The sequence below is a fragment of the Podarcis melisellensis genome (genome assembly GCF_964234715.1).
Source record: "Podarcis melisellensis genome assembly, chromosome: Z".
Taxonomy (NCBI): domain Eukaryota; kingdom Metazoa; phylum Chordata; class Lepidosauria; order Squamata; family Lacertidae; genus Podarcis; species Podarcis melisellensis.
Window position 1 is genome coordinate 40571997 of NC_138547.1, and position 22762 is coordinate 40594758.

At 44.1% G+C, this 22762-nt stretch overlaps 1 protein-coding gene across 2 annotated transcripts in view; it reads left to right on the forward strand.

Moving 5' to 3' along the window:
* The window catches only part of NRK (Nik related kinase), a 118857-nt gene that overhangs the window by 9931 nt on the left and 86164 nt on the right, over positions 1-22762 (forward strand). For both annotated transcript variants that reach the window (XM_081897553.1, XM_081897552.1), the window contains exon 3: positions 15938-15994. In XM_081897553.1, the coding sequence (XP_081753679.1) occupies positions 15938-15994 (57 nt within the window). The remainder of the gene's footprint in view (positions 1-15937; positions 15995-22762) is intronic.

A 22762-nucleotide genomic window follows, 5' to 3' on the forward strand; every position in this document is an offset into this window, starting at 1 on the left:
GGACATAATGGCTATACTCAGACATTACACCAAACCTTGGTCTGGCAAGCCAACCTGCTTACAAACCATAGGTCATAAGGGCTTCCCTAGTCCAGATCTGAAACCATGTTTCAAAGCTGGTTTTAAAGCCACCATTTGTGCTAGGGGTGGTTTGCTTATCTTTCTGAATTCACAGACACACCACTGCTGTGCGTCAAGAGCTGCCGCACCATGGGGACAGGAGTGAACTTATGAAGGTGAGCTCTGAGACGAGGGAAAAAAATAATTAAACAGATACATCAAAACCATGGTTTGCCTGCTATATGTTTGTAAACTCAAACCATGGTGTGGGTTCTAAATATCACAAACCACAATTTGGAGTAAAGTCTGAATTGAGTCAATGGCCCATGGGTAAACCCTATTTAATGGTGGCCTGTGGATGTGGCACTCACTCTTGCTGCACTCCTCCTTTCTCACCAGCAAGAGCAACAAACCATGGCCTTTGGCTTAGCATTCCTTATGAACCAGAAGTCATGATTGGCTTTGCATGATTGGTAAGCCAAGACCAAACTTTGGCTTAGCATTATGTCTGAACTGGGGATTGTGGCTTGTTTTACTCCAAACAAGGCATAGTCCTCAGTTCAGTCATAATGCCAAGCTAGAGATTATGGTTTGTTATGCCTGCTGGCTAGAATGTTGTTGAGCAAAGCAGCAACATTCTGTGCATTCATGGTAAACTGTTAACTGTGTTTTCCTGCAAGGTATCATGTAGCTGATTTCCATCTGATCCACAACAAAGCTGTTGTGTGCACTGCTGGTTTCATTGTCATTTCCTCCCCGCTTCTTTGATTGGTAGGTGATCTTTCACCCTGGCTGTTTGGTTGTTCATTCTCTGCTAGTCCCAGTCTCGTGACTATCCTTCCAGGCTCCTTTACAGTTGGGAGACAAATCAAGTGAGCAGGCATGTCATGATGAGAATGCATTTTTATCCCTGATAGATGCTTGCCAGTGGACTAAAAAAACCCACAACAACTTGGAACATTGTCTTTTGAGGGTGTGGTGTTGTTGCTGCTGTTGACATTGCATTGTTTTCTCTCTGTTTCTGTTATGAACTGTGAGCAATTTAAAATTAATTGCAGATTAGCTTGGCCGCACAACAACACTGGACAAACCCTCCTTTGGGCAGAAAGAAGCGGCTTAGACTGGACAGCTCTTCAACTAGAGGGTGCCTTCAAATAGAGGACTGTCCTGTTTGAAGCAGGCAGACTTTTACAGTTAGCATGGCAAAACTCGTCCTTTGATCCTGGGAAGGAAAGACTTGAGCTCTTGGTTTTTTTGTTTCGGAAAGGACTTTCTTTCCCCCACTTAGGGTGTTTCTGGGGCTGTGTTTTTACACAGCCAACTGAGAGACTAGCCTTTCTCTGGAGCAGAGAAATAAATAAATAAAACTATATTTTTGTTTGGGCAGCGGTGGGGGAGGGGGAGAGAAATATGGGCAGAGTGCAATGGATCGCATGGCCTTGTTAAATTATGAAGTGTGAAAGCAGCTTGTGTGCCGTGCAGAAAGCCTGAGCAGATTGGAGCACCGGAGGCAATTACTGGAAGGCTAAATTTAAGAAACATGTACGCCCAAGAGCAAAAAGAATGTGGGGGGGGGAGCAGGCTGGAAGGACAAATGCATTGGGCTGTGGCCTTGAGCCTTAAACTTCTTGCATGCCTCCCCTAGATACCATTACCAACTGCCAGGTATATTTTCCACCCTCTTTGCATTTTGACCTTCAGTGTTGAGTACTTTCTTGAATAAATCCAGTATTTCGAGGGCTTAGAAAATGGTTTTATTTGACCTTGTGCTGTGATGGAATCATTAGGCTCCGCCCTTTTGACTTGGCATCCTCTCTAAGCTCCTCCCATATATTCATTCACTCAGGAAAGGGCTGTGGCTCAGTGGTAAAGCATCTATCTTGCATGCAGAAGGTCCTCAAGTCAATCTCTGACATATCAGGTTTGGGCTGGGAAAGATTCTACATCTGAAACTCCCAAGAGCTGCTGTCATTCAATTCAGATAATACTGAACTAGATGGACTAATGGTCTGATTCAGCATAAGACAGAGTTGCATGTTCCTTTGCCTGATCTCCTGCTTTTACTCATGAGCCAGGTAAAGGATGCAGGTGGCACTGAGGTCTAAACCACCAAGCCTCTTTGGTTTTCTAATTGGAAAGTCAGCAGTTCGAATCCACGCAATGCAGTGAGCTCCCATTGCTCTGTCCCAGCTCCTGCCAACCTAGCAGTTCAAAAGCACACCAGTGCAAGTAGATCAATAGGTACCGCTGTGGTGGGAAGGTAAACACCATTTCCATGTGCTCTGGTTTCCATCACAGTGTTCCATTGCACCAGAAGCAGTGTAGTCCTGCTGGCCACATGAACCAGAAAGCTGTCTGTGGACAAATGTCGGCTCCCTCGGCCTGAAGCGAGATGAGCGCCACACCCTATGGTTGCCTTTGACTGGACTTAATTGTCCAGGAGTCTTTTACTTTTTTATTTTTTTAAACTGCCACTCTGTCCCTAGTCAGATACTGTGCATCTTCCTCTCCAAAGTTGTTGTTCTTTACCATGACTGAAGAAAGCTTTCTGAAGCTCACAGTGGAAAAGACAGCTTTGTTTCCGATTAAAGTGTGGTGGTGTATGGAGAGGAATAAATTTTATGCGAATGAAAGGGGTGGGGCTATGCAAATAGAACAGGCTACTTTCAATAGTCACTGTAGTCCCCAAGTGCAGAGAGAAGGTTTAGCTTGCACCCTTGTGTCTGTGAGGGTGCCCCATTGCTCTTGCACAGAGAAACATTAAATACTGCACTTGTGACTATTGTTTTGGGGAGGGCAAAATCTTCTGTCCAACCTTGACCACAAGGGGCAGAAATATATGTCTTGCTGCACAGAGACTTATTGTAATCCCTGAAATATTTGCAATAAACAAATACTTCTTCAGGGCTGGTGCAATTCCACTTCCTCCTCCTTCCTCTCCCACCACCACATCCTTCAGTCTCCTTCCCCTTCCCCACTCCATCCTTCTCTCCACTGCTGCCTCATCTGCCCTGCACTCCTCTCTTTTCCTGCCTATTGATCTCATATGGTCTCAGCTTTGGTTTATTGGAAAGCATTTGATCCCAGGGTTAAGTCCTGTGGGTGAGGTGGCTCAGAGAGTGCCTACACTACTACCACTGTGGCCCCTCCAGACACCATTTTCAGTGCACATTCATGATGATTCGTGCTCATGGTGCTATTGGGGCAGCCATACATGATCATACTTTGTTTGAATACCGTTTGCACCTGTGAAGTTTACCAAGAATATTTCTAATTTATTTTTGCCCTGCTTTTGTTGTGTGGCAATAATTACCACATTCACACCATGCATTTAAAGTACTGTGATACCAACTTGTCATGCCTTCCCCCAAGGAACCCTGGGAACTGTAGTTTGTTAAGGGTGCTGAGAGTTTTTAGGCAGTCCCCATTCCTTTCACAGACTACAGTTCTCAGAGTGGTCTAACAACCAATCCCTCTTCATGAGGAACTCTGAGAATTGTAGCTCTGTGAGGGGAATATGGGACTCCTAACAATTCTCAACACTCTTAATAAGCTATTTTCTTCTTTGGTGATCACTCACAGCTGAGTAAGGTTGTCTTCCATTAACATGGTTGGTGTGTCTATACATGACTGTCATATTCTGGATCCACATGTCCTTCCACAGTGGGGACGTAAGTTTCTGGGCAGGAGTTGATCACAGTCAGGGTTTACCAAATGTGCCTTCCTCTTAGCACGTTTCTCCCTTTCATCCTGCATTTGTGCTTCTTCAAAGTCCATGATGTCTTTGGTGAAGGCTACTCTCCAATTGTAGCACTTGCAGGCCATGATGATTGTTTGGAGTGGTATCATAGTGCTTTAAAAGATGGTGTAAATATGGCTAATGCAGTAGCTTGGGGAAGCACCACAGAACAGCTATTCTATCAGAATAGACCCACCATGGTTGCGTCAAGAACCTTTTGCCCAATATACCCATAATAAAACACCTGCATGGAGGGGCCCTAAGTAGCATTTTAATGTCAATGTCAGTCCATCTTTCTGGCCCTGTCTTCTGGGTCCCTTCAGCTTTCCAAAAACTTTATCAGGTATGTTACCTGAGATCTGCTTTAAAGTGGAGATGTCAGGGATCAAACCAGGCACTCCCTTGCAAACAAAGTGTAGGTTTGGCCACAGAGCTGCAAGCACTTCTGCAACTGAGCACTCCAACTGAGGACAGCTGTGGAGTTACCAAGAGGGACAGTAGGAGACGACTGGCTGATTTATGCCACTCAGTGACCTTTAGGAGAAAACAAAGGTTAGATGGCTCCTTTACATTGCTTTGGTCAAAAGCCCCCGTCAACCATCCAATCGGTGTTTTAAAAGTTTTAAGCCATTGTCTGGTAGTCTGAAAATGGCTCCCAAAGCAACAATTCAAATAAACCTCCTAATGATCCTGGAGAAAAAGGGGGGGCGGGTTTCTCATATGGAGTTGAAGTAAGGGGTTCTTATTTTAGACATCCAGTGAAGCTCAGTGTTGTAAGATTCAGAACAGACAAAAGGAAGTAGCACAGAGCTGAACTATGGAATTTGCTCATACACAAGAGCTACTCGTAATGACCGCCAACTTGAATGGCTTTAGAGGATTAGACAAATTCATGGAGGCCAAGAGCACCTGTGGATTCTAGCCACAATGGCAGTTCAAAGAAAGTCATGGTGGTGGGGTTGTCTCCTTCCCTCCCAAACCCAGTAGTAGGTAAAATGTTTGCCCAACCCTGATTTATTTATTTTTTAGTGTTTGTTTGTTTCCCCCCATAGACATTCATGCCATGTAAAAAATGGTACATCACAGTTTTAGGTCTTCCTTTGCAGATGGCCACACTAATTGTCCTTGCATGTGTCAAACCCTGAATACAAGGGCTTTCCTCTTCAAGCATAGTTATTAACAGCTTTTTAAAGACTGTGTGTGTGTGTGTGTGTGTGTGTGTGTGTGTGTGTGTGTGTCTTTCCTTTCCTTTCCCAACAATGTCTAGGACCAGTAGACGGAAACAACTTAGAGGAAACCACACACACACACACACACACACACACAGAGGAAACCATGTAGCATTTCCGCTCCTTTGGTTTGCTGGAAGTGGTTCTTACTCTTTCCTTGCCAACACATCCAGAAACTATATAATCAGAAGGCCCTTTATGTGGCCTATTAATGGCACATATCCTATTGCACCGGAGGGTCTCAATCCCACCACAGTCACTGGGGCAAGATCAGCATAGGGCTCTTCGGACTCCCACAGAGTCCTATGGATATAGCCACTTTACCATTTGGCATCCTTTTGTGGTGGAAGAGGACAGCTTTATTTTCCATCAAATCCACAGAACCCTGTTTATTCCACAAGCCAGAAAAGAAACCGTTACACACAGGGAGAGCAGTATAAGATAGCTTTGTGGGTGGGACCCAATGCACTCGTTCCATTAGCACAAGGATTCAAGCTTGTGCGTTGGAACTCTCCTCCCCCTGCATGTACAATGCATTCTCCCCAAATCTGGAGCTTTTCGGGAGTTCTCAGGGAGGAGGCAGAAGTTCCATAATTGTACAGGGACGAAATCCTTGCCCTAACGGAATGAGTCACTTAAAACTACCCTGTGTGTGATCCAACCAAAGCCACAGGACACTCCTCTGCAGGTTTACTCAGAAGCAAGTCCAAAGTTAAATGGAGGTTACTCCTCCCAGGTAAGTTTAAGTACTGCAGTTTTTAGTGTCTTTAACCAAAATTAATTAAACCCATTGCAAATGGTGGGACTTAGGATCATAGAGTTAGAAGGGACCCCCAAGGGCCATCTAGTCCAACCCCCTGCAGTACAGGAATTTCAGCAAAAGCAACCAAGACAGGTGGCATCCCAGCCTCTGCTTAAAAAATCTCCAAGGAACGAGATCTTGTTCTTCATCTTAATCTTGTTTTGCCTGTGCCTGTTTGCTGTTCAGCATGCTCGCAAGCTTAGTTTTCTCCATCTACCTTAGTTATGTCTACACGGACTGGCAGCAGGGTTTCAGGCAGGAGTCTTCCCTACTTCTCCTTGGAAATGCTGTTGATTGAATGAGGGATCTTCTACAGGAAAAGCAGATGCAATGTTCTTTTCCAACATAGGACTCAGGCTGAGACCCTGGAAACTGCAACTGCTCCCCACTGGTTATCTGCAGCATCTTGCTAGATGCCACCTGTTCTGGCTGAAGACGCACTTTTCTCATAGTAACATAACAAGACCTTGCTGGGTCAGGCTAACGGCTCATCTAGTCTAGCATTCTCTTCTCAAAGTGGCCAACCAAATGCCTCTGAAGAGCCTGCAAGGAGGACCAGGGCCCAACAGCATTCTTCCCCACCTGCAGTTTCCAGCATCAGGTATTCAGAAGCATATTGTCTCCCGTGGAAAACGTAGAACAGTGCCATGCCAATCTCACTATAAATTGGTCCCTGGCTCCATGCTTTATGACCAAAGCCACACACAAGATATATGTTCAAGTTTAATCAGCCCTTCATTGACTTCTGCTTGGCTTGCAAAATAACAACAGGTTATTTTGCCCTGGGGGGGTGGGGGGGTGGGGAGGGAATCCGCATACATTGCTTATATCATCACTCAGGAACTTGATTTGTTCCTTACAAATGCATCTTGAGTAGCACTTAAGTAATTTAGTCAGAGAGGGGGTAGTTCTTTTTAGAGAAAGTCATATGATAAAATACTTTTTTCTCTCTAGTTTCTTTTCTTTTCTTTTTTTCTTTTCTTTTCTTTTTAAAGCAATGCATTCTTTTGATGCCAGAAAGCTTCTGGCTCTGTTGAGTAAAATTTTATGAGGGTTTCTCTTCTGTTGTTTTCTTTAAAAGAAACTTGGGATTTTAAATGGAAAAAACAACAATGGATAAACAATTTACAGATCATTTCTGCTACGCTGCATTTGCTCAGACATCTTGCTTTTATAACTTTGTTCTTAAGAACATTCACCCCAAAATATATAAGGAAAGCCACATTTATAAAATAAATTTACTGTTAATTTAGATAACAGACTCCGTGATTTATTTACGTGCAGTGTCCACACATGTAGTTTGTAGTGAGCCTTACATTTAAAAAAAAAAAAAACAGAAGCTGAAAGAGAAATAACATTCCTTTAATGTTTGCCCTTTCCATCTTAACATAAAAGATTTATTAAATCTGTTCAAGCAGTCCATTTGCAAAAAAGAAAGGCCAAATTGCTTCTGCAGATAAGTGATCACAAAAATGCGATTATTTAAGGTAGAGATTTGGGGGGCGGGGTTGCAGTTCACATCTGGACAGCAAGGTAGGAAAGTAGATGGAACATGTCACAAACCTTCATATTTCCCCATTCAGTTTAAAGCCAAGGTGGGGAATTTTTGACCCAAGCCCAGATGGGAGTTGCAGCTCAGCAATGTCTCAATGGCCAAGGACTCCCCAACTCAATTCAAAGCAACATTTCCCAGCCTGGCACCCTCCAGATGTTTTGGGCTACAACTCTCAGCAGCCCCCAGAGTGCTGGGCAGAGCTAGTGGGAGTTGCAGTTCAAAACATCCAGAAGGCAGCGGTTGGTGAAGACTGGCTTCCGAATCTTCAAATCAGTCTCCAGGTTGCAAGTTTTACTTTCGCCTTGCAAAATCTGTGGAAGTCATTTTGTTGTTTGGACCAAGAAACGTGCATCCCAAGTATGTGATTTATTGTCTCGGCAAAGCTTGTGTTCCTTGTTTGTGTTCCTTTCATGCTGCCAGAAAGAGCAGCATTCTCTCCCTCTCTCTTTCTCTTCTTGTTTAGTCATTAGGTCAGGCTGCTGCCATTGTATATTTAGCTGTTTTCTTGGAACTGCCCAGTCAGCTGTTTTTCCTCTTGAGAATCCTAATTGCCTTAAGCAGAAGTTGCTGGGGTGGGTGCATGGCTGAGTGGCAGGCAGTGGCAGCCAAACCACTCCACTCATTTCATTTCAGCTGCTCATCTATTTCTTTCTGCTGGAAATTAGAGCTGTGTGTACCATGTCCTCTGCCTTGCTAATCTCTGAACCTTGTTAGAGCAAGGTTCAGTTCTCAGTATAGTATTCTTCTGTACGGACGTGTCCACATCATACATTTAACACACTCTTTGGGGGCAGGAACAGAGAATCATAGGCTTGTGGAGTTGGAAGGGTCTAGTCCAGTGTTTCCCAAACTTGGGTCTCCAGCTGTTTATGAACTACAGTTCCCATCATCTCTGACCACTGGTCCTGTTCGCTAGGGATGATGGGAGTTGTAGTCCAACAACAGCTGGAGACACAAGTTTGGGGAACACTGGTCTAGTCCAACCCCCTGCAATGCAGGAATCTCAACTAGATCATACATGACAGATGACCATCCAACCTCTATTTAAAAACCTCCAAGGAAGGAGAGTCCACCACCTTCTGAGGGAGTCTGCTCTCCTATCAAAAAGCTCTTGCTGCCAGAAAGTTCTTACCAATGTTTAGTCAGAATTTCCTTTCTTGTAACTTGAAGTCTCTGGGGCAAGAGAAAACAAGCTTGCTTCATCCTCCATGTGACAGCCATCCACTCAGATATCTCCTTTATGTCAAGCTAAACATACCCAACTCCCTCAATCGTTCCTCATAAGACTTGGTTTCTAAACGCCTTGATAATATCTTTTAATAATAATAATAATAATAATAATAATAATAATAATAATAATTTATTATTTATACTCCGCCCATCTGGCTGGGCTTCCCCAGCCACTCTGGGCAGCTTCCAACAGAATATTAAAATACAATAACCTATTAAACATTAAAAGCTTCCCTAAACAGGGCTGCCTTCAGATGTCTTCTAAAAGTCTGGTGGTTGTTTTTCTCTTTGACATCTCATGGGAGGGCATTCCACAGGGCTGGTGCCACTACCGAGAAGGCCCTCTGCCTGGTTCCCTGTAACTTGGCTTCTCACAACGAGGGAACCGCCAGAAGGCCCTTGGCACATTGAACACACTTTTGAAGAACATGGTCTCCCCCCAAAGAATCCCAATAACTGTAGTTTACCTGTTTGGGTCTATTGCTTCATAATAAAGAGAGTTACAATTCCTAGCCAACTACAGCTCCCAGGATTCCCTTGGGAAAGCCAAGTGCTTTGAAAGGGCTTTAAATTTATGGTGTGGATAAGCCCTGCTGCTGCTTAGCTTTAGCAGGGCAGTGGAATTACAACCTTTGTGCCAGGACCGTTTCAAAAAAGCTTGTTTGGGAGAACTTCCAACTGGGTTATGCTCCACATTCAGTTTATAGATGGGTTTTCCATCGGAGACAGCGAAATGTCATGGGCTGTCCCTATTTAATCATTATCAGAATTAAAACACCACTGATTTTAGTGGGTGTGGCTATTTAACTGCCTCTCTTCATCCTATAAAAAACAGCCTTTTAAAACTGAAATGCTAAATCAAATATATTGACAGATGTATAGTTGATGTGGCAGCAAGCACATGATAGAGGCTGTCCCCCCCATGCAAAGTGTCATTATGCGCATTTTGGTGCTGGTGATGTTTTGAATCTTTTATTCATTCCACTCCTTCCTCTTCATACTTCCCTCTGCTTGTGCTCCCCCCCCCTCTTTTCAAGAAACCTTAAGCAAAGGACACATTCTGCATTTCCACTTCTACAATGGAAGGAAATGCTTTGGGGCCCAGATGTTGCAGCCCTAGACGCTGTTAAGCTGCTTAAACTTCACCAAAGGTCAATACAAGTTCTACATCTCACACACAGAAAGAGCAGTACAGGGATTGCCACCTTCCCCACAGGTCTCTCCTCTGTGCCAGAACACACTGCTAGGCACGTAGCTTCAGGGCCAGGCTGCCCTTTTACCTGGGACTATCCTCTTTCCATGGGATGCGGGTGGCACTGGGGGTTAAACCACAGAGCCTAGGACTTGCCGATCAGAAGGTCGGCGGTTCAAATCCCCACGACGGGGTGAGCTCCCGTTGCTCAGTCCCAGCTCCTGCCAACCTAGCAGTTCGAGAGCATGTCAAAGTGCAAGTAGATAAATAGGTACCACTCCGGCACGAAGGTAAACAGCATTTCCGTGTGCTGCTCTGGTTCGCCAGAAGCGGCTTAGTCATGCTGGCCACATGACCCAGAAGCTCTAAGCTGTACGCCAGCTCCCTTGGCCAGTAAAGCAAGATGAGCGCCACAACCCCCAAGTCGTCTGCGACTGGACCTAATGGTCAGGGGTCCCTTTACCTTTTTATCCCTTTTCCATAGGGCAAGGCAGGCCAGGGGGCAAATGCAGCCATCCCAAGGAGGAGGGGGAGAGTGTGAAGAAAGCATCCTGGTGTACCCTGGTAAAATTTGCATTGATTGATCCACCCACTTTTGCCTTTGGCCCCACCCACCACTGGCATGTGGCCCCTGGAAAGTTGCCCTTAAAGGAATGTGGTCTTCCTGCCCCTAGAGCATCCAACACCCCTTTCTTTAAGGTTAAACATCCTCAGGCAAGCACAAGAGGCAAGAGGAAAGCCCTCATAAGCCAGTGTTTGTTGCTGCCTTGGGAACCGTATTCTTATGTGGGAAATGCTGGCTATTTTAATATGTTAGAGTGAAATGTGTTGTAATCCCTGAATGTTAAAATGTGTGTGAGGGGGGAGAGAGAGAGAGAAGGAGGGAATTTAGCATTCAGGGGAATATTTTATGACACTAGGCCACCTGGTAGTTCCTCTTTATACAATGTCATTACAAAGATGCAAACTGCAACACCTAATGCAAAACAAGTTTCGTGGTTCCTCTGCCTATTGTTGGGGGAGACGGATACAGCATCACCAAAAGCAATTCCTCTAATTTCATGGTACAAGTCTCCTCTGTCAACTCTTTCCATCTTCAGTTGTGGTCATATGTACTGTCTCATACAGTGTGTGGGGGGAAACCAAAATCATAGTTGGGGAGAATTCCTTCCTGTGTCCTATTAAAATGCCATGGCATTCTTAATACTTAGCCAAGCTTGGTGGTAGGTTCCTTCTTCTTCGGGTTTGGTCGCTTACCCTTCTGTGTACTCCTGACCAAGTCATTTTTTTACACCCCTTCCCATTTTTTTCCATGCTGCATCTGCTCCTGCCTTGCCTAAATGCACTCAGTCTTCACAAACCTGTAAAGTTCTGAATACTGACGTGCTTCTGACATGATGGCAATGTGAGAAAAGCAGCCCTAGTTGACTTGTAGGATGGGTGACTCATGTTAATTGTTGAGAAGCAGGCCAGAATCTGCTTTGAAACAGTTTTTAGCAGCTTGAACTTTGCTGTGTTCATTTGCTAAATTTAAACCAGATTATCTCTTTGGGATACAACTGTGTCAAACTTTGGCTTCCTACAGTTTTGAGACTGACATTTTCAGTCTCTCCACAGTTCGTGATTTACAATGTCTATTATGGATCACTCAGTTCTATAGTAATAGCATAGTAAGATTATGAAGGACGGCACTGTGGTCTAAACCACTGAGCCTCTGGGAATCTTGCTGATTGGAAGGTTGGCGGTTTGAATCCCCGTGACAGGGTAAACTCCCATTGTTCTGTCCCAGCTCCTGCCAACCTAGCAGTTCGAAAGCATGCCAATGCAAGTAGATAAATAGGTACTGCCGCTGTGGCGGGAAGGTAAACAGTGTTTCCATGCGCTCTGGTTTCTGTCACAGTGTTCTGTTGCGCCAGAAGTGATTTAGTCCTGCTGGCTACATGACCCAGAAAGCTGTCTGTGGACAAATGCCGGCTCTCTCGGCCTGAAAGTGAGATGAGCACCGCACCCTATGATCGCCTTTGACTGGACTTAACCATCCAGGGGTCCTTTAAGATTATGAATATAGGAAGCAGCCTTATAATTGTCAGACCACTGGTCCATCTAGCTCAGTATTGTTAATGTTAGAAACTGAGATATGAAAGCTAGGAGCTAGCTAGGAGCTTAAACCTAAGTTATGGGCGCAACAATGGAATGTCTAAGCACGCTTTTTTATAACAAGAATACGAAGCTGAAGATGAATGAACTGCAGCTGAAATACTATGTTCGTTTTTCACATGGTCTAATCCTTCCCCTGCCCACCCCCCTAATATTCATAAGAGGGTATCTTCTCCAGTCTTCAGAGAATAGCTGGAAGTGGGGAGGCAGAAATAGCTCCTTCTTTCCTTCCACTCTGCAGTTTTAATCTGAAATCTTAGCTGCAGTACTGTTCCCAGAGTTCAGAAACTGCTCGTGCTAATGAAATTCCCTGTCGCAAAATGCACCCGAACAATGAGAATTTTGAACACTATTGTCCACACTGGCTAGCAGCAGCTCTCCAGGATGCCAGATGGGGAGTTTTTTCCAGTTCTACCTGGATCTGCCAGGGATTGAACCCTGGCAGAACATCACTGAGCTAAGGCCCTTTCCCTAACTGAAACCACCTGTTATAATTATAAACTTTACCTGTGCTTTGCATCCGTGAAGTGATGGTATAAACACAATCTCTCTGTTCTGATTTGATTATGCTGAATCAAGAAAGCAAAGAACACGCAAACAATAGGAGCCTGCCATTGGGAGTTTATAATACCAGCATATCTCTTTCTCCCTCTCCCTCCTTCCCAGGCTCTCTTAGGAGGTGATTAAAACAAAAGGGACAGTCCTTCATCAGAACTGCATAAACCCATCAAGGACTCATCTGGGTACTTTATGGTGAAAGATCCTTGCTAATTAACTGCCACGGAGTGATGGATTTTCACCCCCAGCCCAGCTGTCACAATGGGCGATGTGAATCATTTGCTCTGGGTTTAAAATGGTGTGATCCTTGAGAAATGGGCCATTTATTGCAATGGAAGCCTGGTGTGTGTGTGTGTGTGTGTGTGTGTGTGTGTGTGTGTGTGTGTGTGTGTTTTCAAAGAAAAAGAATATTAACCATTTCAAGTTCCAGGGAAAATAGCCAGGGAAAGTTTGGGCTTTAAATGAGGGTGCCAGCCTGTCTGGAAGGGCTTCGTACTATCCTGTGAAGTTTTCAATGCCTGGAAACATTTGCAAACAATGGCTTTCCATAAAGGAGCAGGAGCTGTGGTTGGAAGCAATGTGGAGGTGAGTGGCATTGGCTGGGTACAAAATAAGCGCAGATCTCCTCTGTCTCAGACAGCAGCCAACTCTGCAAAACTGCAGTTTGCTTCTTGGGGCAAAAGTATGGTGCTGTCCATTTTCCATTCTAGATACAGAAGTCATACATACAGGATGCCAGTGGAATCTCAGGTCACATGCACACCTCACACTGAAATCACTGTTATACCACTTTAAAAGTCATGGCCCTCCACCCCACCCCCCACAAAAAACAACAACAACCCATGGTGACTGTAGTTTGCTAAGGGTGCTGTGAATTGTAGTTCTGAGAGGTATCTAACTATTCTAATCACCCTTAGAAGTGGCAGTTCCCATGACTTTCAAAATGGTACCTTAGTACTTTAAATCTATGGTGTTGATGTGTCCATTACACAGCACCAGTGAAGTGTTAGCATCTTCCCCTGCACCTGAAGTAGCAGTCTAGTTTAGGGTGGCCAGGACAGGTCATGGGAACTTAAAATCAGCAAGGGGTCTACTGCCATGCACCTCCTCCGCCCCCAGCATCTGCTTCCTGAGGCAGTCACCTCACTTAGCCCAATGGTAGGAATAGCTCTGCTACAGACAGCCACACTGATAAGTATGTGCATGTGAGGAGATTCATAGAAATAATGTTTCCCATCTCCTTAATAATAATAATAATAATAATAATAATAATAATAATAATAATTTATTATTTATACCCCGCCCATCTGGCTGGGCCTTCCCAGCCACTCTGGGCGGCTTCCATAAAAACCAAAAATACAGTAAAATATCACACGTTAAAAAACTTCCCTGAACAGGGCTGCCTTAAGATGTCTTCTGAATGTCAGGTAGTTGTTTATCACTTTGACATCTGATGGGAGGGCGTTCCACAGGGCGGGCGCCACTACCGAGAAGGCCCTCTGCCTGGTTTCCTGTAACTTTGCTTCTCGCAATGAGGGAACCGCCAGAAGGCCCTCAGCGCTGGACCTCAGCGTCCGGGCAGAATGATGGGGGTGGAGACGCTCCTTCAGGTACACTGGACCGAGGCCGTTTAGGGCTTTAAAGGTCAGCACCAACACTTTGAATTGTGCTCGGAAACATACTGGGAGCCAATGTAGGTCTTTCAAGACCGGTGTTATGTGGTCTCGGTAGCCGCTCCCAGTCACCAGTCTAGCTGCCGCATTCTGGATTAGTTGTAGTTTCTTTCTCTCTGCATCCCCCAGGAAGCCTCTCCAAAGCATTACAATGAGGAATGGGGCATGGAGGGTTGCTGGTGGAAGGGCGTTAGCACCCAAAATCAGGCAGAAGCTTTGGTGGTGGTGTCAGGGTGCTGAGCACTTTTTGGGTGTTGGAATCCTAGGAAACATTCAGTCTCACTGTCAATGGAAGCTTCTTTTGTGTGTCCTGTCTGCATGTGGGATGCAGTATTTACGTGGACCTGATATTCCATCTTTGCCATTGCTGGGGACCTAACAGCCACAGACTCTACTGCCCTGGACAGCTGCTGCCTGTCAGAACAGACAACACCACGCTAGATGGACAAAGTAGACTGACCTGGTATCAGACAGTTTCCTGAGTTCTTTGAATTTAGAGTATACTGGTTTTTCAGACTCCTTACTTATCTAAATAATCTGCCAATCAGAGCATTGTCTGCTACTCTGACTTAGAGGTGGGCGGGGGAGGCTGTATTTTTATTTATTTATAAATATATTCATATACTGCTCTATCATGAAAAATATATCACAGCTGTTTACAACAATATAAAAGCGTGAAACCAGACAATGAAATCATAAAAGGCTAAAAACTAGATAAAAGGAAATTAAAAACAAACATCAGTACAGTGGTACCTTGGGTTAAGAACTTAATTCGTTCTGGAGGTCCGTTCTTAACCTGAAACTATTCTTAACCTGAAGCACCACTTTAGCTAATAGGGCCTCCCACTGCCGCTGCACCGCCGCCACATGATTTCTGTTCTCATCCTGAAGCAAAGTTCTTAACCCGAGGTACCATTTCTGGGTTAGCAGAGTCTATAACCTGAAGTGTATGTAACATGAAGCATCTGTAACCCAAGGTACCACTGTAGATCCATTGTGGGGGTGCAATCTTAACTAGCTGCATAGTCCTGGAGGAATAGAAACGTTTTCAGCAGGCTTTTAAAAGTTGGCACAGAAGGTGCCCACTGAATCTCTATTGGCAGGGAGTTCCACAGGGCTGGGCCAATGACACTAAAAGCTTGATTTCTCAATGTTGTCAAATGAGCCTTGCCAACTTGGGGGATGACCAATGACACTCCTGCAAATGAACTCAGTGATATATAAGGTTTCAGGCAATCCCTGAGATATCCTGGACCCAAACTGTCAGGGCTTTATAAATCAATACAAGAACCTTGAACCCAGCTCATGCAAGCAAGACCTGATTGCAACAGCAGCTCTCCCCTCCAGTGGTTTCCAGGAGCTGTCATTCAGAAGCATAACTGATTATGGAGGCAGATCATAGGCATCATGGCTGGTCCCCTTTGACAGCCTTTACCTCCAGAAATCTGTCTAATCTTCTTTCAGTATCACCCAAAGGACAGGACGTAGGCAGATGTAGGATGAGGGTTTCAAATCCTCACTTTCAGCTTCTGCTAGCCTTGTCATGGACTATCATCCTAGAAGTTTTTGTGCCCACTGTCAGGTGCTGTACAAATGACTTTCGCTCAGCTGAGCAGTTTTAAAATTGTGTCTGCTGAAAAATTTGTGCTTTGATTCAGTGGCTTACACAGGTCATTAATCTGCATAATTATGCCAGCATTGTGTGCTTATTTGTCTGTACTGTGTTCTTATCGCCTTCCCAGGGTCGCCATGTGAAGACTGGGCAGCTTGCAGCAATCAAGGTTATGAATGTGACGGAGGTGAGCAGAGAGATCACCAGGCTTTTCTGGAAGTGGTGAGGGGGTTCTACGGAAAAGAAGCCGTTTCTAGCTTTCTGTTACACTCTAGCTTGAAGAAGAAATGGAACGGAAGGTTGTTTAAGGGTGGCAACATCTGGCAATTTCAGTTTCTCTTGGTTCCTCCTCCAGCCTTGGTTTTCCAGCCTTAAATTAAGCTCTCCAAGTTTAACAGCTTATGGGTTTGTTGGTTTGTTTGTTTGTTTGTTTGCTGGCTTGCTGGCTTGTTTTTAAGTTTTCGTGAAAATTCCTAAGATTTTAGTTTAAGTTTCTCCTAATATACCGGTATTCATTTTTATACATTTCTGCAAAGCAATCTTTTCCTAATATAATGCATCTCTGTTTGCCATTTTTACAAATATATGCATTTATATGCATGCTTATAACTCTAGCACAGCCATTTTTTCTACATTTTAACTGCCCAGAGAACTGAGAGTTGTTAGGAGTTTACTGGTTAATACTACAAGTTACAAGAGGGGCGTTATAAGGGACCTGTCCCTGAGTGTTAAAATTATGGCTTCTTTATGGGAGAAAATGATCTGCTTGTATAAATACAGTTCTTTGCACCACACATCCCTTTTCCAAAGGCAACTGAGGATGGTTATATAGGCAGCTGGTCCCGTTTTCAATCATGCTTGTACAATTGGGGCATGGCAATGGATGGTGCTTAGTTGTGTATATTTTTCTGGTCTATAATAATGAAGCAATGGAGCCTCTTCCTACTTATTTCTGGGTGATTATCTGTTTCCAGAGATAGCAAATAGAAGACTTCCTGTCGGTTCTCTGCAGCCCCTGCTGTGTTTTCATAACATCACTGCCCCCTGCATATACCAGCCGTTTGCTCTGTGAAATCTAGGCCACTGTAGACAGGCCGGCAACCTACAAGTTGTTGATGCAAATACATCTTACACTTCCCCACCCCACCAGTTGTTTAAAAGAAGAAATAGGTGGGGGGACAGTTTTTATTTGCTGCCGCCCAGCTTGCAAATTGGTGTGGCAGGACTACAAATCTGAGTGGATACGTTGGGCTCCCAACTACCAGCTAGATGGTTGACCCAGTGTTGGCTTCTCTGACTGGTGGTAGCTGTCAAAGGTTTTGTACTGAAGTCTTCCCCCCCCCCCAAAAAAAGGAATAAAACATGGACTATGAATTACCATGATTGACCTGGGAGGGAGAAATCTGACCAATTGGGACCCCCTGCTGCATCATCAGTTCCCTGCTCAGGGACCTTTTGCATTGGTTTGCCAAAACAAGTTGTGCTCTCACTCTTGATTAGGCGACACGGCTGCTTTTCTAATCATAATGCCAAGGTCTCTGTGAGCCATTATCAAAAGCAGCAGAAATGCAAACTGATCAGCTTGTGCAGGGGAGACAGACATTGCACATCGTCATCCGTTTCTATCCTTCACGGCTGTTCTTCTGTGTGCACAAAACATACCATAACTGCTGAGTGTGGTCCACATTGCAGGCCTAGCAGGGCCCAGATCAACACCTGGGATCTTCTGGGTACAAGGCTCTGTCACTGAGGTGCTGCCATTGAAAAGGCCTTTTCTTTCCTTTCCTTTTTTTTGCACCCTCCGCTTTTAAAGTGGCTGTGAAGTGTAGTTTGCTCTGTTTGAAGGACTCTGGCAGCTTAGTGGCTCTGGGTCCCCCTTCATTTTTAAGCTTTGATCTTGAGCCACTTCATTGTAAACTGCTCAGGCAGCAGGATGCTGTGGTGATCACCCTGGGACGATTTGCCCATCTGTCAGGAAGAGCTGCTTCAGTGTCAAGCTTTTGGGAGGGGCCTGGGAACTTTCAGTCTGCTGCATTGGATATGAGAGTCAGTGTGGTTTTTGCAAGCATCTCCCCAGCGCCCGCACTTCCTGTTATCTGACAGAATTAACTGGGCAGGGCGCTTTTTCGACAAGATCAAAGTCTCGGTTGCATTCTTCTTTTTGAGGGGAAACGGATATAACGAAGGCAGCTGCCAGACACTCTAGTTCATTTGGCTCTTATTCCTTTGTGTTCCTCCATTCATAATGCCAGATAAGTACTGCAAACTAATCATAAATTCACACAGTGGATTTCAAGGCTGCTATTCAACTGATGGGCTGGGACCCACCAGTGGATCGTAGCCTGATTCAAGGTGGGTTGCAACAGGAGCACTCCCACCATGCAAATGTATAGTAGAAGATTAAGAGATGGGTCTTGAAAGGCATATTTGGACCCTAAATGGGTCTGGGGCCTGAAAATATTGAAGGTGCCTGCTTTTTATTGTATGCATTATGTCAATAAGAGTGGCTCTGTAAGATACCCAAAATTAGTAGCCCTAAAGTGTAGTTGGAGGTTGCGATTGAGATAAAGGTGGCACAATAGCTCAGTTGTTCAGTACACGCTTTCCATGTGAAAGTCCCCAGGTTAAGTTTCCAGCAACTCCATGTAGGGATGGAAAAACAGCCGTCGCATGTTGTAGAACATCCTTCCTCAATCTTGGGTCTTCAGATATTGTTGGGCCACACATCCCACCACCCTTGACCACTCTGGCAATGAAGGATGGAGGTGTTAGGAGTTGAAGTCTAGCAGTATCTGGAGACCCAAGATTGCTGACTCCTGGTGTCAACAATACCAAGCAACATGGAACTATAGTCTGCCTCCAAATAGCTTTTGGTGTCTTTTTTTGGGGGGGAGCATTTTAATGCTGCGACTGTAGTCCATTTCACAACACTGATGCACAATTTGCATGCACAGTTTATCCCTTCCATATAAACGTGCAAGCATCTAAGTAGGATCAGCTACATTGTTTGTTGAATCTGTGGTAGATTTTCACGCCTGTTTTTTTTTTTTACAAGAACGTTAACGCAGCAATGGCTTCACAGTGAATGGGTGCCAGGTTTTCAAGTGAAGACCAGCTGCTTTGTACTATTTTGCAGAAAGCTGAGCTGATAGCCTGTGACAGGTACCCCTCTGAGCTCTGTGCTCCAGGTGGTTGTTTGGTAGCCTTCTTCCAAATCTAAATCCAGCCCACCTAGTGAGTTTATGGTGGATGCGAAACACAGCTTTTGCTTCTTGAAAAATTGGGGAAAGATTTATAATGCTTTGTAATGCCTTTGGAAAGTGCTCGGAAACTTCAGCTTTGGGAGCATGCAGCTCCCTTTTTACAACAGCTCTACGGGCTAGCTACCTATCTGTTTCCGAGCACAATTCAAAGTGCCATTTATGACCTATAAAGCCCTATATGACTTAAGTCCAAACAGTCTGAAAGTCTAAGCTGTCTGAAAGACTTTACAGTCATACCTCGGGTTGAATATGCTTCATGTTGGGCGCATTCGAGTTGCGCTCTGCAGCAACCCGGAAGTAACAGAGTGTGTTACTTCCGTGTTTCGCCGCTCGCACATACGCAGACGGTCAAAATGATGACACACACATGCACAGAAGCTGCGAAAAGCAACGCGCATGTGCGCAGATGTGCCATCGCTAGTTACATTTGCTTCTGGATGCGAATGGGGCTCTGGAACAGATCCCGTTCGCATCCTGAGGTACCACTGCACTGTATTCCCTCATATGCACTGCCCAGGTTCTAATACCTTCAGGGGAGGCCCTCCTCTCAGTTCCGCCACCCACAGCCACACTGTGGAGAGGGCCTTCTCAGTGGCTGCTCTCAGACTTTGGAACTCCCTCCCTAGAGAAGCTAGACTGGCTTCCTCATTGTTGTCCTGCTGTCAGGCTAAGACCTTCTTGTTCCAACGTGGTTTTAAGAACTGACTGTTTGCAGACCCTCCAGGTGTCCCTATTTTCCAGGAACTTCCCTGATTTAGAGAAATCGTCCCGGTTTCTGATTTGATCCCGGAATGTCCTACTTTTCCTTAAGACGTCCCTATTTTCATTGGAGAAATATTGGAGGTTATCTGACCTCTTATCTGTCTGAAGACAATCCTCTACAGAGAAGTTTTTTTAAAAAATTGTTTAATGTTTTATTATGTTTTTATGTATGTTGGAAGCTGCCCAGAATGGCTGGGGCAACCCAGTAAGATGTGTGGTGTAGAAATAGTAAAATTATCATTATGGAATGGGACGCCCCTATTTTCAGTGGAGAAATGTTGGAGGGTATGTGCTTTTAATGAGGGGTCTGGTGCTATGCTGTTTTTGTGGTGATTATATTTTTTAACAGTATATTCTGAGTTGGCACCTGTCTGTCTCAGGAGACAATGCGTTCTGAACTGCAGGCCCAAAGGAAGGCTCATGGGAGTGGTTGGTTGCAGGTATACCAGAAAAAAGGCTCTCAAAAAAAGTAGCACCTACAAAAAGGTGTAGACTTACAGGAAATTACCCTGCCAGGTTTACAGAAGGACACTATGGTAAGGAGATAGCTTGTCCACACCTAAGCAACATTTATAAGTACTTTAGAAAACAAAGCAGCACCTGACCAGATGAGGGCATGTGGCAAATACCCAAATCCTGCACATTGTTCCCTGTTCTGGGCTCAGAGCCCAACACCCCAAGCCCCCAGAAAAGGATAACTTCAAAGCAAGCCAATTAGCCTGTATCAAAGCAAGCACATATAAACATACAGTATATGAGCTCATTGCTGCAACACCTTCCAATTAATTGTGGGGTTATCTTGACTACCAAGATGGCGGTTGCAGAGCTTCCAGAACAGTTCACCTTTGGTTCAGCACACAATGGAAGAATGTACCTTTGGGGGTAAAGTCAAACATTTGGAGAGTTACAGCACATGCTGTAGTTTTTGAAACCAGAATGGGTGAGACATGTTTTGTTGCAGCTGGGGCAGATGAAGGTGTCTGGTTGTGCTGCTGCAGATGCACCATGGTGCTTCTTCCCTCTGCGTTCCTCCCAGCAGTCATTTCTCCTCTGGTCACTGCTGTGGATACATACATTTGTCTGTCTTCAGGCACTGTGATCGTCTGCAAGGGCTTTCCACATGGTGGAGTTAATGTTGCCAGTTAATGTTGTCATGTGATGATAGATAGATATAGATAGATGATATAGATGACAGATAGATAGATAGATATAGATAGATGATAGATAGATAGATAGATAGATAGATAGATAGATAGATGATAGATAGATAGATAGATAGATAGATAGATAGATAGATAGATAGATGATAGATAGATAGATAGATAGATAGATAGATAGATAGATGATAGATAGAGATAGATAGATAGATGATAGATGATAGATAGATAGATAGATAGATAGATAGATAGATATAGATAGAAATAGATAGATAGATAGATAGATAGATAGATAGATAGATAGATAGAGATAGATAGATAGATAGATAGATAGATAGATAGATAGATAGATGATAGATAGATGATAGATAGATATAGATAGATGAATAGATGAATAGATAGATAGATAGATAGATAGATAGATAGATAGATAGATAGATAGATGATAGATAGATAGATATAGATATAGATAGATTAGATAGATAGATAGATAGATAGATATAGATAGATAGATATAGATAGATAGATGATAGATAGATAGATAGATGATAGATAGATAGATAGATGATAGATGATAGATAGATAGATAGATAGATAGATAGATAGATAGATAGATAGATAGATGATAGATAGATGATAGATAGATGATAGATGATAGATATGTTTTTTTATGATTTGGGGGTTTTTTGTCTGTTTTTAGCTGTCTTTCTTTATCTGTAAGATGCCTTGTGTCCCTGTCAGGGGAAAAGGTGGAGTATGAATAAATATATACTAATAATAATACTAATAGAGGAGGTCATCGGAAATGAAGTTAGCCATAATGTGAATGTCTTTCTTTTGAGGTTAAAGGCGTGTGCTTTGCACCTTAGCTCTGGGTGGGTTTCAGATTGATTTCTGAATGTAAACATCAACCCAAGAAATAACACATGTCAAGTAAGCAACATCTCCTTCGCATGTCAGAGCTGCTTTGAAAAATAGTTTGTTTAAAGCCAGCTCTGCCGTAGGGCAAAATGAGGCAGTGGCTTTAGAAAACTGATTCTGAAAGAGCAGAGAGCATATAATTCAGATTAAGTGAGGCATATCCATTATTGGGTGTAATTTGAGAAGCACCAGCATTGAAAAGAGGCCAGTATTTTTTACTGCCAGGGAGGTGATTGTAGGATTTTCTGCTTCAAGGTTACAGAGTACCGTAACTTGGCTCGCCTTGGGCAATATGTACCACCATGATGGGTGAGGTGTAAGATACCATTTGGTTCTCTCCCTCAGACAGCAAAATGCCTTGGACTGGTCCTGCTGTTGTTTACTGGCCAGATACTACCTAAGCAAATTCTGGGGGCTTTGATCCTCATTGCATTGGAGAGCAATTTCCATCAGCATCATGACATATGGAAAGTAGTGCACTTAACGTCATTGAAATATGTTGAGAGTTGAGAGTAGATTTCATGCTCTTTATTCAGCTCATAGTGGTGAGGAGGAATGGAAGATCCCCCAGAATGTCTGCTTTATATATATTATTTACACAATGGGCCCCCAAATGGCTAATTCCGGGATTCTCTTGTAGGCCAATCAGGTTGCGGATTCACTTCCACCTGGAGCTGGATTGGGAGGCTCCTGTGGACGAATCAGACTGCTTCAACCTAGATCCTATTGTTCTAGGACCAATCAGACTGCTGCATCCTCTATCCTATTGTTCTAGGACCAATCAGACTGCTGCATTCTGAATCCTATTGTTCTAGGACCAATCAGACTGCTGCATTTTGGATCCTATTCAAC